Source organism: Pseudochaenichthys georgianus, chromosome 22, assembly GCF_902827115.2.
Source record: "Pseudochaenichthys georgianus chromosome 22, fPseGeo1.2, whole genome shotgun sequence".
Lineage (NCBI taxonomy): Eukaryota > Metazoa > Chordata > Actinopteri > Perciformes > Channichthyidae > Pseudochaenichthys > Pseudochaenichthys georgianus.
This window is the reverse complement of record NC_047524.1, coordinates 5,084,017-5,101,395: the sequence shown is the minus strand read 5'-3', so window position 1 is coordinate 5,101,395 and position 17,379 is coordinate 5,084,017. Positions and strand designations below refer to the sequence as shown.

The following is a 17,379-nucleotide window of genomic DNA, read 5'->3' as shown; positions in this document are numbered from 1 at the left end:
TCTGCTCCTCTGTTATTGTCTGATATTAGCTAGGCATGGCATCTGGTGTCAGTATTTTTCTTATAAAAGATCTGCCCTTTCAGCCCCACACCCTCTTGATAAAATATACCAAGCTCTCTATCATTTTAATGTTTAAAACCAACAGTAAAAATCAGTTTCTGTCAAGATTTACACTTCATGGCCAACACATCTGGCTATGAAGAACAGATGTTATCATTGTAATCTCTTAAAGAGATGACTAATATGTACTATTTCCCGACTGCGTGGGCGAGTCTACAAAAAAGGAGGTTTATCATGCAGTGTTGTTATCTATTGATTTAATACAACAGAGATGTATCACTTTAAAAAAAGTCCCTTGTTTCCACTTTGGCTTTTAAACTTCGCTATGAAATAGAAACAACCAATTGAGTTTATCATTAAATAATGGCTTGAGCAAAGGATTGATTTCTCTCTTGCAAATCTAAAATACTGTATCCTCCCAAAACCCCTGATACAGTCTTTGCTAAATATGTTCTGACTTGATACTCTGACATAAACAAACTGAGTATAAGGGCATACGTGTGCATCATTATAACATGTCAACAGTCTGTTTATTGTGGTCACATGTTTGACTATTCATTACATTACATATCATTTATGTATCATGTATTTTGCTTTTGCTGTGTTTGTAAAAAAATTCTTAAATGTTTTATGTGAGGGACTGCGCCGCGGATGGAAATTAGCTCAAAGCTAAATCTGGCACTGTTACGCTTGACACATTGGAATGTTTTAAGTGTTCATTACTGTGCATTATCCCTGCCAAATAAACGATTAAATTAAAAATAATTTAGCTCACACTTTTATCCAAAGCAACTAAAAACATGCCTACAGGAGCAATTTGGGGCTAAGCATCTTGCCCAAGGACACTTAAACATGTTAACTGCAGGGGCTAGGAATCTAACCACTAACCCCCTGATTGGAAGATGTATATACACCCATTCATGAGCCCTATGCATTGCCTCAACCTGTCACACTTGACCTAAACTGAACTAAGATTTTTTTTAAACACGAGTATTTCCCTTTGAGATTTAGAAACTCTGTAACAACCGAGCAGCATGAAACAGTTTCGCATGAAAGAGGAATACACAGACTTGAAGCTAAACAGCAAGAAGTTAATGAAACAAACAACATTCAGACACACATCAACTTACATAAAACATTGAAATAGGCAGCATTCAGTAAGACGGATGCAATTTGTGGTCAGTCCTTGATCCTGCTTTATAATCTTGAATGCTTAAAAAGGGATTTTATTTAAGATCTATCTGTTAAAATTCCATTCGCTGTTTATCATATCTTGTATTATTTCTAATATGTTTTGCTATGTATGCACCATGACATCAAGTCAAATTCCTCGTACGTGTAAACCTACATGGTAATAAACATGTTTCTGGTTCTGACTGTTCACTGTTTTAAAAAATGTTTAAAATCCGAGGCTCATCAGCCTGACGTAAACTTACATACAAAGAAATTAGAAATCAAAAAGAGCAAGTGGCACAATTGTGCAAGTAAAGTGCTAAAATAAGTAATCTATGTAAAATGTAAAGAGATAAAACACAATGTAAAATGATAACATACTGTTTATTGTAAAACGACAGGTATAGTAACTGAAATTACTGGTTTGAAGGATTTTCAGGGAGCTAGTGGCAGTGGATACATTCAGAGTTGTGCAGGGGGGGAAGTCATCAGAGAGCCTGAAGGCTGGAAACATCCAGACAGCCTCACTGTATGGACTGTCTGTGTCTGCATGCATGCACACCATCTGGGAACACGTCTCACAGAGTAAACTTGTTTCTCCTCATGCTGTCTTGCATTATTTTTGTGATTCATTTCACCAAATGCTGACAGCTGAGTGAGTAAAGCATGAAAGTACGGCTTAAATATAACACAGATGTGAGGGTTTGTTGACAGTCTGAAAATATGGAGTTTGGTGATGGGTTTCCTGTGTGTTACTTCTACTGCTGTTATAAATATTAGTCTGCTTTTATAGTCTGATGGATACTAAACAGAGTGATAAAGATGACCCAACAACAACAACTGAGGATTTATGATGTTTATCGGACGATTCATGTCTCAGCTGCTTTATATTCGATATGACACAATAATACTTTTTGGGTCATATGAGGTCTGAGACATTTCTTGCATCACCGCAGCTCCATTTGCATCATTAACCAAGACAAATATTTAAGACAAGAAATAAATATTTAACAAAGACTCTCTAATGTACATTTTGTTCTTCATGAAGTCATTCCTATTTAGTCTAAGGTTTGACTGCTGCACAAGAATGCTTCAGTATAGTTGGACCCTGTGTGTCCTCATTTTTATCTATCCGATGATAACAAATATTGAGTGCTGTTCAGGACATGGTTGGAGTGAGACTAAATATTTTGGCTGTTAAACGGTTGGGCTATACCTTCTATTGGTAGATTTGTAGAGCAGAGCTTTTAGACCGAGGGAAAACATCCAAATGTTGTCTGGTGTTGAGCTTTGTGGTGTCTTTAACGCTTTAGGGATCTTAGGGATTTGGGAAAAAGAGTGGAAGTACGAAAATATGAGGGACTATCTGGGCAACTGTGTCCCTTATGTCAATTGATTTGTAGGCACTATGTAGTAGTAGTAGTAGTAGTAGTAGAACCTTTATTTATCCAGGAAAATCAATGAAGAACAAATTCTTATTGACAATGATGCCCTGACAGGAGGCAAAGGCTTCCTGAGGGGATGGGGTTTGGGAGGAAAATAAATAAAAAGACACACTCCGGGCACTACAGAACCCCAGGAGACAACACAAACACATAGAGCAAAGATGACAGGCATAGCAGTTAAACATATTAAAACTCTAAAACAATATTGCTGTGGTTCAATCAGTCATTACGATCAGCATCAGGCAAAGCAGCTACATGTGTACCAGGGTGTCTATGTGACATTGAAGGTGCGGGGGGAGACAAAGGTTTTCCTTTCAACGTTTTATGTACTATAATGTTGACGCCTGTAAAGGTGGAGCTTATTTTAACTTTTCTATTTGCTTTAACTGCTGGGTAACTTTTTAATTTATTTATCTGAATGTGCCTCTGAAATTTAGCAGGGTATAAAGCAGCTATACATGGAAATACTCAAGTACAAGTACCTCAGAATTGTACTTCAGTACAGTACTTGATTACATATTATAACATCCTTTTCATAAAACAGAAAATTCAATAGCATACAAGATGATCACTGACTCAGCGGTGTACACCAGCATTAAGCAAACTGTAATATTCCCAAGTATTTCTTTAAATCCCATTTTCACTGGAATTTTGGGAGGAAGGAAGGGAGGGTGAGGGGAGGTGGGATTGAGGGGGAGGGCTGTGTGCAAAGAGTTTGGCTCTTTGTCATCTTCCACATAAACTGGCAAGACATTTTTTTTCCCCCACTCACTCTGCAGCATGCAGCTCACAGAGAGGAACATGGGAAAGTCATTGTGCACGTTGGCTGCAGTCATTTTTCTGGGAGGATTTTTTAACGTAGCGCAGCTGACAGATGATACAACAACTGAGGTTCATTTATTGTTAAACAGCACAAGTACAGCTGCGTCTGTCACTGTGCAGCTGCAGCATCACAGCACAGCCAAAACGACTCCAACAGCAGCACAGAAGTTACACACCACCGCTGTAACAACAAAAAAGCTGCACAGAAAAAACATCAGCCGGGACAGTGAGGAGGAAAACAACGGAGAAAAGAAACATGCGAGCAAGACAGACGAGAAGAAAACACAACTGGGTATGAACAAGTATATTTTTAGTTTTAATTTTTGTGTAGAGTTGTTAGAAGCCAATTAATTAATGATGCCTTCAGGGACCCCCTGAATTTCTGGCTTTCCTTTACTCAACTTTTACATTTTGAGAATAAACATTGCTTTATATCATTTTGTCACTGTAATGCTCCAGAGTAACCCAGGTTTGTTTAAAAACTTTGTTTACATACTTTTTATTGTTGCTAATCAATCATATTTAGATCCTTTACCAATTTTACGGAGCAAAAATGTGCCCTTTACAAATTGCTTGTTTTTTCCGAATCAAAACCCACAATAGGTTCAGTTTACCATCACGGAAGAATACAGTACATATTCACTTCTGAGAAACAGAAGCTTTTGTAATAAATGACTGCAAGTCTTTGATAAAAGCCCAACACAGATGAATTGATTTGTCATGTAAACTTCCTAAACTAGACATCTGTACTGCTCCTTTAACTTTAATGATGCTCCATCAAACCGTCCCTTGACCTAAAGAGAACTCGCATAGCTCTTCCCTTCTGCCAAATGTGGTGTTTGGGATCTATGAGGCTCCTTGAGCCATGAAATGTGCTGCAGCTGTAGCTCTGCTGGACTTTTCGCTTTCCTGCCCCGACTTTGTCTCAAATTACATTCAAACCCTCCACGGGATTCACTTATCTGCAGTTTCCTTTGCAGAAGGGGCCCCCAAAAACTCCCAAAATCCCAGGATGACTTATACATATTTCTCAGAACATCCACTAATTACATCTGCAGTGTGTTTGCTTACTCAGAGAAACCAGAGGAGAGTTTTTAACCCTTCAGAAGCTTCTTAAAGATCTGCAACTCCACAAGACTGTATCTCCTTTTCTTTGCAGACTGTCCTCCTCTTGGCCTGGAGTCTCTGCGTGTCGATGACAGCCAGATCCGGGCTTCTTCCTCACAGAGGTCGGGTCTGGGTCCTCACAGGGGGAGGCTGAACATCCAGGTGGGTCTGCATATTGATCACACAAAGTACAGACAGCTGCTTCTTATAGCAAGACAAAGCACAACAGGAAACGGGATGTTGTAAAGAGAGATTAGAGAGCAGGAGATTATACGTTTCCCTTTCTGCTGCGGTGTTGAAGTGACATTTTGTTTATTTAGAAAAACCCTGTGTAGTTCCCACATTATGTTTTCAATGCAAAGATGCACAAATGATCAGCTCAAATTATTAGTATCCTTCTCTTTAACTTAAAATTATCATGTTTAACAACTGCTGCACATTTCAGAAACTAACAGTCTATAAAATAAAGCAGATCTCCCTCAATCTGTCACTTTATTCCCCACTGCTTTTATTGCCAAATAAAATGTAGATACTAAAACTCCAGTGAATTTCTTGGAAACTAAATTAAACAATCTGTAAATCACAGAGCCAACCGCCTGAAAGCAATCATCAGGGTCAACACAAAACTATTCTACATTGCTTCATAAAGAGGCTTAATGTATTCTGGAGGAGACTGTTTGAAAAGTCACTGTGTGTTTTCAGTCTGGCATCTCGGACGGAGACCTGTACGATGGAGCCTGGTGTGCGGAGTATAAGGACCAGAACCAGTGGCTGGAGGTGGACGCCATCTACCTCACGCTGTTCACCGGAGTCGTCCTGCAGGGAAAGAATTCCATCTGGAGGTCAGGTAGCATCAAAATTAAAATCAATAGTCTTCCGAAATGAAATAAAAACACTGCTGCAAAAAGAAACAAAAGAAGACTTGTTACAGAAGACACACTATAACAATACGATAACTACAATAAACGTCTTGTCTTTGTTGCAGTTGGGACTGGGTGCACACCTACAAAGTGCAGCTGAGTAATGACTCTGTGACCTGGAAAACCTGCATGAACGGGACTGAAGAGGCGGTAAGAAACATGGAGGGTTACCGAGGGACAGGCCCAGGGGACAGATGCAAAACTCTTATAAAGACCTTCAAAAATAGAAACATGTCAATTGAAAAGATACAGAACAACTCAAAAGGATGCAAAACAGTTACAAGGAAAGGCAAAACAACTCAAAAAAGATGCATATCAAACCCTACAAATATTCACAAAGACGTGCAAAAAAGACATAAGTAGCCTACAGTTTGTGGATAGGAACTTCCCCCCCTCTAATTTCACTCTGACCAGTGAAGCTTGTTCTAATGGAAAACAGATTTGGAATTTGTGGCAAAGTGAAATATCTACAAAACAGACAACTGCTCTTACAATAGAAAAAATAACTCAAAAAACCACAAAGAGTACAGGAAGTATCTCAACTGTGGATGGCATAATAACAGTTGACTATACAATAAACATTGAAAATACTTTTTCTAATCTTTCTAAGATTAATAGTGTTTATTGATTCAAAACGTGTATCCAACTAAAACACGTGTTGACCTCCTGCACATTGTTCACAGGTTTTTATTGACTTCTCATCGTTTTCCATGGAGTTGAAAGTCACACAAGACATTTTTTGACAACAAATTTCCAACCTAGAGAAATGTGTAATTTTAGTAATTTCCTGTCAAGACCTTGAATCACATATGCGCATGGGTCAGCGATTGGTTTTTGAGCTTTCAAATTCAGGTTTTAGCCACATGTTTAAGGCATACTATACACTTTTATGGATCTTGATTGTCCAGAAATCGGATGTCTAAATGTTTAAACATTTGGACAAGATGTTGAACTAATGCTAGCCTTTAGCCTGTCAGTCGGGAACACATAGATTTTTAACATAAAACTGCTTTATTTAGTGTTTTATCATATTTACTCACCATGGTCTGTTTGTTTTAAAGGAGGACTTCTGTGGATAATTCAGCTCACCATATTTAACGAATGAACAGTGTATTATAATCTGGAGAAATTGAAAGCAAGTACAAATTCCGATGCTGTCTTTTGTTATTGTTTTTGATTGAGAACCCCCTAGAGGCAGAACATGATATATTGTGAGTTTAACTTAATGTCTTCGTCTCTTTTTGTACAGATATTTGAAGGGAACCAGAACGCATGGTCTCCGGTGCTCGGTGTGCTTCCTGTTCCCACGGTTGCCCGTTTTATCCGCATTAACCCGCAGACCTGGTACATCAACGGAACCGTGTGCCTGCGGGCGGAGATCCTCGGCTGCCGGGTGCATGGTGGGTGAAACTCTGCATACAAACAGTGGAGGAATGTAACTAATTACATCTGCTTAAAGGGGGGGTAGGTACGTTTCAGAAACCGGCTCGAGATCGCTAGAATTTGAAAATACACAACCGGAGAAAATCTGCCACTTCCTTATAGAGCCCCTCCTCCAACACACACGAACGCGCACATGACCAATGAGGGCACGAGATAAGTGTGTGCCCCGATGGAAGGCTGACAGGCAGGTAGGCCATCCAATCGATTGGTTGTACTTTGAACAGTATTACGGCTTCTACAGATGACATTTTTTTAATGGATTTTTTGTCAAAGCACTTCAGATATTCATTGCTATCGGGATGTTAAGAGCATTCCATGGAATATAACAAAAAGTGTATCTCGAGCCGGTTTCTGAAACTTACCTACCCCACCTTTAAGTCGTGTACTGACAATGAACGTAGTAGGGACATTGAACCATTTGCAGCACATTAATCTACATTTGGCAGATCTAGCCTAGACCATTTACCTAAAGTTTTGAATCTAGGACTTTTAGCCTATAGTGCAGTTTGACAGCAGTGTTTGTAGTGCTTTTAAGTAGAGAATCTTAATTTGCTTCCACTAATGGTTACATATCATTTTGAGTATCTTTGCAGTAATTTTGTGTCTCTTTTTTAGTTATTTTCCTGTCTTTGCAGTCATTTTTTTCTCTTGAAGCAATTTCCTGTGTCTTTGCAGTCATTGTTTCTCTCTTTGTAGTCATCTTGCATCTCTTTGTAAAAACATTTGTATCTCTGTAGTTGTTTTGCATGTCTTTGTAGTTGCTTTGTGAAATGTTCTAGTCATTTTGTGTATTTTTGCAGTTGTTTTGTGTCCCTGTGTAGTTGTTGTGTGTGGCTTGTAGTCATGTTGTGTCCATTTGAGGTTTGTTTGTCTCTTTGCAGTTATTTTGTGTCTTTAACAGTTTTTTGTGTGCTTGAATCAACAAAAGGAAGTAAATCTGCTTCTTTCCTCTAAGATCCAGGTGACATCTACTCATCGGAGCAGGATTTAGGATCAAAAGACCCTCTGGACTTCAGACATCACAACTACAATGAGATGAGGAAGGTCAGGATGTGAATAGATCTACAGGGCCACACATGCACAATGAGTAACTGTGGTTTCTCTAAAACTAATCCAGGATATTTTACTCTTAAAAAAGTGCAGATTATTGCACAGTTTAGATTGAACTCTATCTATCTTCTTCCGCCTCTGTTTTTTAAGCTCATGAAGTCTGTAACGAAGGAGTGCCCGGACATCACGCGGATCTACACCATCGGGAAGAGCTACACCGGACTCAAACTGTACGTCATGGAGATCTCAGACAACCCTGGAAAACATGAACTAGGTGAGAGCAATACAGCTTTTTAGATGTGGATGAAGTACCTATGTTCTCACATACTAAACAAACCAGGAATTTATGAAATGATAGCTTAAACTATCTTGAATGATATATTAGTACAGCTGAAGCAATAAGTCTACAGACAACCAACAGCACAAAAGGATAAACATCCGCCAGATCTCAAAAAAGGAGAAAGCAGCAAAGCAGCACCATGAGTTCAGAACATAAAAGTCTGAAGTTTTTGGACCAGAGTTCATCTTCCTCGGGTTACTCTGAGTTTAGCTGCTCAGGGCCCGGTTCAACTTCCTGCAGTGTTTACACACACTTCTCTGCAGCAGCACACAGTGAGGCCTCTCATATAAACAACTGATAATGGCTTGAAATGAGAGACACATTTTCTTTGTGATGTTGTCTGCAAATGCAGGGCCATACAAAAGAAGTTTCCAACATTTATCAAAATGGCTTTCTCTTTGGGTTATTTAGAGACACAGTTAGACCCATTTATGTCTATTTCAGCGGTAAGAAGCAGTTCAACCTGCAGGTCCGCTGCAACTCTGACTACTTTTAAATCCAGGCTGAAGACTTTTCTTTTTGTCGCTGCTTTTAATTGAACTATTCATATCTTAGACTGCACTGTAACTTTTATCCATGTATTTTTCTTTTAATGTTTATTTTATTAGCTTTTCTTTTTAATGACTGATTTTAAATGCCATTTTCTTAATGTGTTTCATTTTTTGTAAAGCACTTTGAATTGCCTTGTGTTGAAAAGTGCTATATAAATAAACTTGCCTTGCCTTCAAGAGTAGATGCCATATAGTAGTGGTTGCATCATCTCAAAGATGGTAGGCTAAGATGTATCTGAGATTGAGCTCAGCAATGAGTGTCACATTTTACACTGCTAAATCTGCATTCAAAGTTATGTTTTGGTTAGGCACCCATTCATATTTGATATTTTGCGTGTAGAAAATGAAAATGCAAGTATATAATGATCATATGCTCTATTACGTCTCATACATTTCATTAATTACATCTTTTACTTTAGTAGAACGTGTGAGTACTTAGTAAAACTGGTGGTTTTATAGTTAAATCTCTGCTGCCAGACACAAGAACCAGAGGGGCAGTCTTGATTTTTTTGTGGCATTGTATGAAGAGTAGATTATTGGTGTTTTGGAGTTTTATTTAAAGGAATGTTTTCCATCACATCTGTCCAATGAACACATGATTATTGGCAACGTGCTGTTGCCTGAAACAAAACAATATTCAATGCGTTCCTGATGTGCCTCTGGGCTTTAACTTTAACCAAACTGAATAAGACCCAAATCTCATGTTTAGTGTGAACTGGCCCAGACACATTCCTCCACATGTTCTGCTCTGCATGTAAAACAACCCTCTTGATTTACCTCTTGGCAGGCGAGCCGGAGTTTCGCTACGTGGCCGGGATGCACGGGAACGAGGCTCTGGGCCGAGAGCTCGTCCTCAACCTCATGCAGTATTTGTGCAAGGAATACAAGAAGGGCAACCAGCGCGTCGTCCGGCTGGTGACCGACACTCGGATCCACCTGCTGCCCTCCATGAACCCCGACGGATACGAGGAAGCTTATAAGAAGGTGGGCGAACTTCATCCCATTTAATCATGGTCAATTGAGAGATTTTGGGCTGGTTTGCATCCTTAACATGTATTCAGGGAAATTGATAGGAAGTCTCCAAAATACACAATTAGGTGTTTATTTTACTTCCTCTGTGTATCTCTAGATTTCTTATAAATTCACAAACATCTAGCTTTAAGTGAAAGCTCTACACACGACCAGAAAGGGAAGTTTTATTCTGATATATTTTAGTTAACTGTTTACCCTATTTCCCTCTAGTGTGTACAAATACATACATTTGAAAAAGGTTTTCTTAAAATGTGTAGCACCTTACTTTCCAGTATACTATACTCCGAAGGTTTTTATAGAGGTTATTCTTCATACATATTATTTATTGAACATTATATTACTAAAACATGTCAAATAAGTTTTATTATTGCAAATGTGCACATATTTGTTAAAATAATGCATAATTTGCATATCCAAACTGAAAAACTTCAGAAAATGTGTAATACAACAAATTAGTGTCTTAATGTTTGTGATAAACTGGGAACGTTCTGTCATGATATATTTTAGTTAAACTGTTAACCTTTATCTGTAAAAAATGATTTTATTTTTCAGTTTCTAACCGACTTTTCTGCTGCAGGGCTCTGAGCTGGCGGGATGGGCTGAGGGACGATACAGTTTTGAAGGAATCGACTTGAATTCTAACTTTCCAGACCTGAACAACATCATGTGGGACGCCGAGGAGATGGCCATCGATAAGTCTAAAGTGTCCAACCACTACATCCCCATGCCAGAGTACTACACTCAGGAGGACGCCATGGTAAGCAAATCAGCCCTTCCACCTTTATTTCCAACACTATGCAATTTTTTAACAGTCATTTTATTTGAATTTTTTTGTTTTTTTATTTATTATCATATTATGTCAAGTTTGATATGTTAATCCCCCCCAGGTTTCACCAGAGACGCGTGCGGTCATCAGCTGGATGGAGGATATTCCCTTCGTGCTCAGTGCTAACCTTCATGGGGGGGAGCTGGTGGTCTCGTATCCCTTTGACTGCACCGTGGGCTGGGCGCCCCAGGAGGACACCCCCACGGCCGACAACGCCTTCTTCCGCTGGCTGGCCACCGTGTACGCCTCCACTAACCTGGTGATGGCCAACCCCAACCGACGCCTCTGCCACCACGAGGACTTCCAGGTGCACAACAACATCATCAATGGGGGGGCCTGGCACACCGTCCCTGGGAGTGAGTGTTTGAGTGAAGACATTCTTTTAAACCTGTTGTTTTGGCTGAAATGTCTCACATGCACATTGTTTACTTGCATGTCTTTCCTGCAGGTATGAATGATTTCAGTTACATGCACACAAACTGCTTCGAGGTGACGGTGGAGTTGTCTTGTGATAAGTATCCTCACGCCAGCGAGCTTCCCATCGAGTGGGAGAACAACAAAGAGTCTCTGTTGGTGTACATGGAGCAGGTCAGTCTGTGCAAAGAAAACAACAACAAAAAACATTCATTTCAATCCAGCATTTTAAATTGTCGTATGTCTTAGATTCACAGAGGCATCAAGGGTGTCGTAAGGGATAAAATGACCAAACAAGGAATATCAGATGCTGTGATAAAGGTGGAGGACCACGACCACGATATACGATCAGGTCAGACACTCCGTTTTATATTTTATATTTAATATGACATTTGACCTCACAACTGTAATTCACTCTACTGAATATACAATACCGCTAGATCAAAACGCTGTTGCTTAACGCCTCTGCATAATAAACCTCGCTGCTCTTCTGCTTTTAATTAAGAAATATTGTATTTTTTAACGATAAAAAAGGTAGTTACAGCCCTATTTTAAAAGTGACTCCTGAACAGAAATCAACCACAAAAAGCTAATTTCCAGGAACATAACATCACATTCTTTGTTTTTATTTCCTCAGCTGTTGACGGGGACTACTGGCGTCTGCTGAACCCAGGAGATTACAAGGTGGTGGTCTGGGCCGAGGGTTACTTCCCCTCAATGCGTCGGTGCCATGTTGGCATGCAGCCACGTGCCACCATCTGTGACTTCACCCTCACCAAAACGCCCCTCCAGAGACTGAAAGAGATCCGGGCCAAGGGGTTGAAGATCCCACAGGACTTCCTCCAGCTGCGTCTCCGGGCCCTGAGGCTCCGCAAGCTGCGCGCCACCACCAAGGTCCTCAACCAGCGCAGGGTGGGCCAGAGGACGCTGCGGGAGGAGAGGAAGGCTCGGGGGGCGTGATGGGGGAGAGTCAAGAGGCAGAAGGGGGAGAGGGGCCAAAGAAAAGCCCCGGATATGAGCTCAAGAAGTTCAAAAGGAGAAAACTGACCTCTGGAAAAAGGGACTTGTTCCCACTAGGAAGGACAAGATTAAAGGGTCCGTTGATCCAATTAACAAAATATATTTATTTCTGAATATAGCCCCAGTGACTTTAAAGCATACAGTATTATATTGGGAACTATCTGCCTCTGAGATTGATAAGTGCTCATCATTGCTTTAAAATATCAACCCAATTGCACCCAAAGACTATATTTAGTATTATTGATAAATAAATATAGAACAAATCTTCATACAAGAGAGGCAGTTTAAAGTGCTTTAAAAAATAAGAATTCAACAATTTAAACAAAGGTGAAAGAAATAAAGAGATGCAATGCTAAATTAGATAAATGAAATTGAAACCGAGACCATTAATTATCAGAATAAGTAAAGAACATATTGAGGATGGGCTGATGGGCAGGAGAAGGGCTCAGAAAATTCAAACAGGCCTCTTGAAAAAGGAAAAATGTTCCTACTAAAGTGGGCACTATTGAAGGGTTAGATCTCCCGATAGACAACCTGATTTTCTGCATAGGCCCATGTCGTTTATGTTGTAAAACATTTGCCGCCAAATATTTGGCTGTACTGACCCTTTCGGGCTGATTAAGACAGGATCCTAGTTTTTTTCCAAAACATGGACAAAATCTGAACTTTAAAAAAAAAGATTGACAAAGATTTTGTGCATCTTCACGTTAAAAACAGCCTTCACTGAATGTTAAAGTTTAATTTACCTTTTGTTTTTATTCCTATGAACTGTTTGAGTAGACATAGCAGTTGCTGTAGTGATGTTGACGACTGAGTGGAGGATTTAAGTGTCAGCTGGTCTGATATTTGACATGTTTTTTCAAAATATATCTTTTTAGGTTTGATTGACCATGAAATCTGTAATAAATATTACTTATTTGTGTATCTGTATTTTACCGTCTAAATCTGGACCAAAGGGGAAGCTTTAGGCTCGGAATAACATTGGGCTAAAATTAGGGTTAACAAGATGCTAAAGTACAATCATAAGTTTCGTAAAGTTAGAAAGATATTGATTGAACCAAACTTGTTCAATAACTCGATAACAAAACATTGTGAAAACACAAACGTTTTGTTTCTTGGAAAGTGTTGTAAACATAAATGTAGATAGCCAGACTAAAAAATCTGTGTATCTACCGTCCAATTGTTTTTCTTTATTAGACACGTAAACTGAAGAGCGTCTGAGAGGCGTTTTTGCTTTTCACCAGTCAATACTCCGGTAGCAGCATTTTACACCTTGGAAAGTCGAGTCTGGCCTGGTTAGCTGGTCCCAACTATCCTTCAGCAAAGTGACACACTCTGTCACTCTTGTTGCCTTCTTATGAAGCTGCTGTCTTTTAATATATGATTATTTCTCTGCTCCTAGTTCATTCCTCGCAGATTCTTCCTTCAGTCTCAGTCATTGCATGTCAGTCAATAAACCTTCGAAAAATGTGTCCAATTCAACAAAATGTTTTTTTGTGACTTTTTTGTGCCAGAGCTAAATTATAGATTGTTTGATTGTGTAATTACAAGGTGAGAGAAAATAAATCCACATCCTCCTATGAAACGTATTTTATTTCCTTTTCCATGTTATACTTATACTTACTTGCATTAGAACATTTGCATGTTGAACTACATGATATCTTCCCCAGCCTCTGAGCCTCAAGGAAATTGATAAAAATGTATAAATTAATAATGTTGTGTGCAAACATTTCAAATTTAAATATAAAATGAAAAATAAGTTTACTTTTGAAATGATTTCTCACAAAAACCTTTCTAAATTATAGTAAATTATTAAAAAAGGGTTTAGTCAATATATGTTTTTCTGCCTAAAATAGTTGAAATTGAACGTAAAACTATATCAAACACCATATGCATTATTACATTATTACATTGCATTTAGCTGACGCTTTTATCCAAAGCGACTCACAATAAGTGCATTCGACCAGGAAGACATAAACTTGAAGAAAACAGAATCATATAAGTACATCAGGTTTCATAGAGCCAAACATTTCAAGTGCTACTCAACTGGCTTTAGATAAGCCAGTCCTTTATTAGTATATAAGTGCTCTGTTAGCAGTTCTATCGCTCGAAGTGGAGGCGAAAGAGATGAGTTTTCAGTCTGCGCCGGAAGATGTGTAGGCTTTCTGCTGTCCTGATTTCAATAGACATGCATGGCAATTAACCCATTTTTGCCCACTATTTAAATTGACTTTGGTTAGTTAATACAAATATTGATATTATATATATATATATATATAGTATATAATTGATGCAGTCTTTCTGAACACTTTTTTTAAAAAAATACTGCAAATGAAGAATATTTTAAATGTTCTGTACAGATACACAGATAGTGCCTTAACTTACAGCAGTTGAAAAGATTTTTGAAAGGATACATTCTTCATGGGCTTCAATGGCTCTCTAGTAAAGGGTGTTTTATGGTTGCTTGTGTTATCCTCAGATAGTGGTTTGTTTAAATAACTACTGACATTTTATAAATATTGCAAAAAAGGGCTCCACAAAAGGCATATATAACCTGGCCGGCTTAGCCAGTGTGTATTTTTTCAAGCACCACAAGATTCAGAGTTTATCAAGTACAATTCTGGGCCATTGATTGTGTAATTTCTCCAAACACATACAGTAAAAATGCCTGTTTTGAAGCCTTAAAATGGTGCAGGAAAAGGACTTTACATTGTATTATACTTAAAGACAGGGCTAATCAGTTAAGAGAAGAGAAAAAGGAAAGAAAACTGTTATAATGGGTGATGTAACATTAATGACAGACATAATATGAGGCCCTTGGCACTCAGACTCTAGAGGCGTAATTTTGTGATCATGGGGCATCACCCTTACAGCATCAGGATAATATCATATGGAGTCAGATACTGGAAGTGTGCTGGAGGCGTTGACTGGGACTGATGGAAGGATGAGGCTGATGAGACTGAAGAATCTGCGAGGTACGAACTAGTGGCGGAGGAATAATCATATATTAAAAGACTGCAGCATCATAAGAAGGAAACAAGAGTGACAGAGTGTGTCAGTGTGCATTATAAAACGGACAAGTCAAATCAAGCAATCTGATTGGTTCTTAGCCGTGATACTGAGCGTATACCACGGGTTGAAGTGTAAATTACTTTTCACAACAAGTCAGTATCCCTCCGCGTCTGAGAAAAACAGTATACCGTTGGGCTGAACTGGAACCAAAAACAATTGGACGGTAGATACACGGATTCTAAAACCAGTTTGAACTGTACAATGACTGAACTCTTACCCTCGAGAAAGTCTGAAACAGTTCTAGTTCATTTGAAATCCGTGTATCTACCGTCCAATTGTTTTTCTTTATTAAACACGTATTAAACGGAAGTGCGTCTGAGAGGCGTTTTTGCTTTTCACTTTACTAAGGCCCAATCCCAAACCACTCCCTCGACCCTACCCCTCCGTGATGGAGTGAACTCCGTCTGTAGCCACACTCGCAGCTCAACGAGGCTCCCTCCTGTCAGATGGAGGGAGTAAATACAGCAGCAAGCTTTGGGACGGCCTCCCCTCTCTCCGGCAGAAACAGGAAATGCTGTAACTGTATGTAACAACGGTTTCAAATCAGCATCTCTTAGACAAAAAGTTTAAATTAATAACTCAAATAAAACTCCAAACATCTTTCATTGTGTTTCAAAGCTCTTTTAGTTTTAAACCTGATGTTTATAAGCTTCTTAGTTTTTGCAACGGTCTGGGGTAGGGTGTAGGGGGCGGTTTGGGAATGGGCCTAAATGGTCATTGGAGCGAGGGGCGGGGGGAAACTCACGGAAGTGATTTCAAAACAAAAGCACTCGTTTGTTAAAATCACACTTTGAATCACTACAGTGTCCTGCTGAAGGACCGGTGATTATTATAAACAAGGGGAATTTTGCGATCACAACGAAAACAGCCAAGACACATATCGAGCCCAGAAAATGGATGTTATTAAGGGCTGTAAATATAATAAGCCTATGTCTAAAATTGACAACATTGTTAGGAGATTTAAACTATACAGCGATTCTACACTGCGGTCACTCTCGAGTCTCGAGTTTGTTTTTTCAAATCAGCCGCTCTTCATTCCTGCTATATTTGACGAGTGATACAAATATTTGTTACCACAAGTTCAAAAATGCCATTTTAGGGGATGTTCGAGAGCTATTTGATAATTTAAATAATATTTTGAAACCACTTTTTCTACAACTTTATATACATTTTGTCTCAATACAAGTATGTTTAACACAACAAGTGCATGTTTTAGCATTTTGGGCATGGATTATTAGATTTTTTATATGGGGGACATGACATGTTCTCTAATTCTGGAATGACCCAAAACCTGACAGAAAGAGAAAAATTAGATACAAACTTTCGTTAACCTCAGAAAACTGTGAATAATGTTCATGGAGTCCGCTACACTGTGCTGCCATCTGCTGGTTTTCAATGGGACCGAGAAACGGCTGCTGATGGTCCGTTAAACTTTCATGATAATGTGATATGCTGAATTTTCAGCGACGGTGACGCTCCCCCTGGACCACCATATCAGGTAAATCTCTTGAGGTTTTGATATTTTTTTGTCCAGAAAAAGTTGCACTTCTCATCGCCCTTACAAGTTCTTCTTTTAGTCCGTTTATGTCGAAAGATGGTTCCCTAACTTCCCTCATTGTAACCTTTCCACGTTTTCTACTCTGATTGAAATTAGAAAATTGTTTTAAAGCAATGAACGTTTTAACAAAGGTATTTGAATAGCAGACACAGAGCAAGTTCTACCAGATAAAAAGCAGTCTGTTTATGTCGAAACTCGAAAGATAGTTCCCTCATTGTAACTTTTCCACGTTTTCTACTCTGATTTAAATTAGAAAATAGTTTTAAATCAATGAACGTTTTAACAAAGGTATTTGATTAGCAGACACAAACACTAGATGGTGAAATACAAAAGTCACACTGGAGGATGCGGGCATCGATCCCGCTACTTCTCGCATGCTAAGCGAGCGCTCTACCATTTGAGCTAATCCCCCGTATGCATTGTGAAGAAGTAGCCACGATCCTATCCGTGGGCTGCAAGGTGTCTGAGTGTAATACATGGTATCTCTATTATTTGGAAAGAGAGGATTACAATCCTTAGTAAACTTGTACATTTACTCAAGACTGA

At 39.0% G+C, this 17,379-nt stretch overlaps 1 protein-coding gene across 2 annotated transcripts; it reads left to right on the top strand.

Annotated features, from left to right (window-relative positions):
* Positions 1-3,453: 3,453 nt before the first annotated feature.
* cpxm1a (carboxypeptidase X (M14 family), member 1a) lies at positions 3,454-13,792 on the top strand. 2 transcript variants are annotated; one of them, XM_034111622.1, is made up of 13 exons: positions 3,454-3,792; positions 4,660-4,769; positions 5,310-5,449; positions 5,593-5,677; positions 6,777-6,927; positions 7,932-8,014; positions 8,171-8,294; positions 9,699-9,895; positions 10,521-10,700; positions 10,831-11,125; positions 11,218-11,357; positions 11,433-11,535; positions 11,821-13,792. In XM_034111622.1, the coding sequence occupies exons 1-13, from the start codon at positions 3,459-3,461 to the stop codon at positions 12,141-12,143; spliced, it is 2,265 nt and encodes a 754-aa protein (XP_033967513.1). In that variant the 5' UTR covers positions 3,454-3,458; the 3' UTR covers positions 12,144-13,792. The 2 variants fall into 2 exon arrangements, with proteins under 2 accessions (XP_033967513.1, XP_033967512.1); XM_034111621.1 differs by having other exon boundaries at positions 7,926-8,014.
* Positions 13,793-17,379: the final 3,587 nt, after the last annotated feature.

Excerpts from the sequence above, each read along its gene's own strand:
- cpxm1a (XM_034111621.1), top strand. The coding sequence starts at position 3,459 with ATGCAGCTCACAGAGAGGAACATGGGAAAGTCATTGTGCACGTTGGCT. Across the intron at positions 6,928-7,925 it reads CCTCGGCTGCCGGGTGCATG|ATCCAGGTGACATCTACTCA; the intron begins GTGGGTGAAACT and ends CTTTCCTCTAAG. Across the intron at positions 8,015-8,170 it reads ACTACAATGAGATGAGGAAG|CTCATGAAGTCTGTAACGAA; the intron begins GTCAGGATGTGA and ends CTGTTTTTTAAG.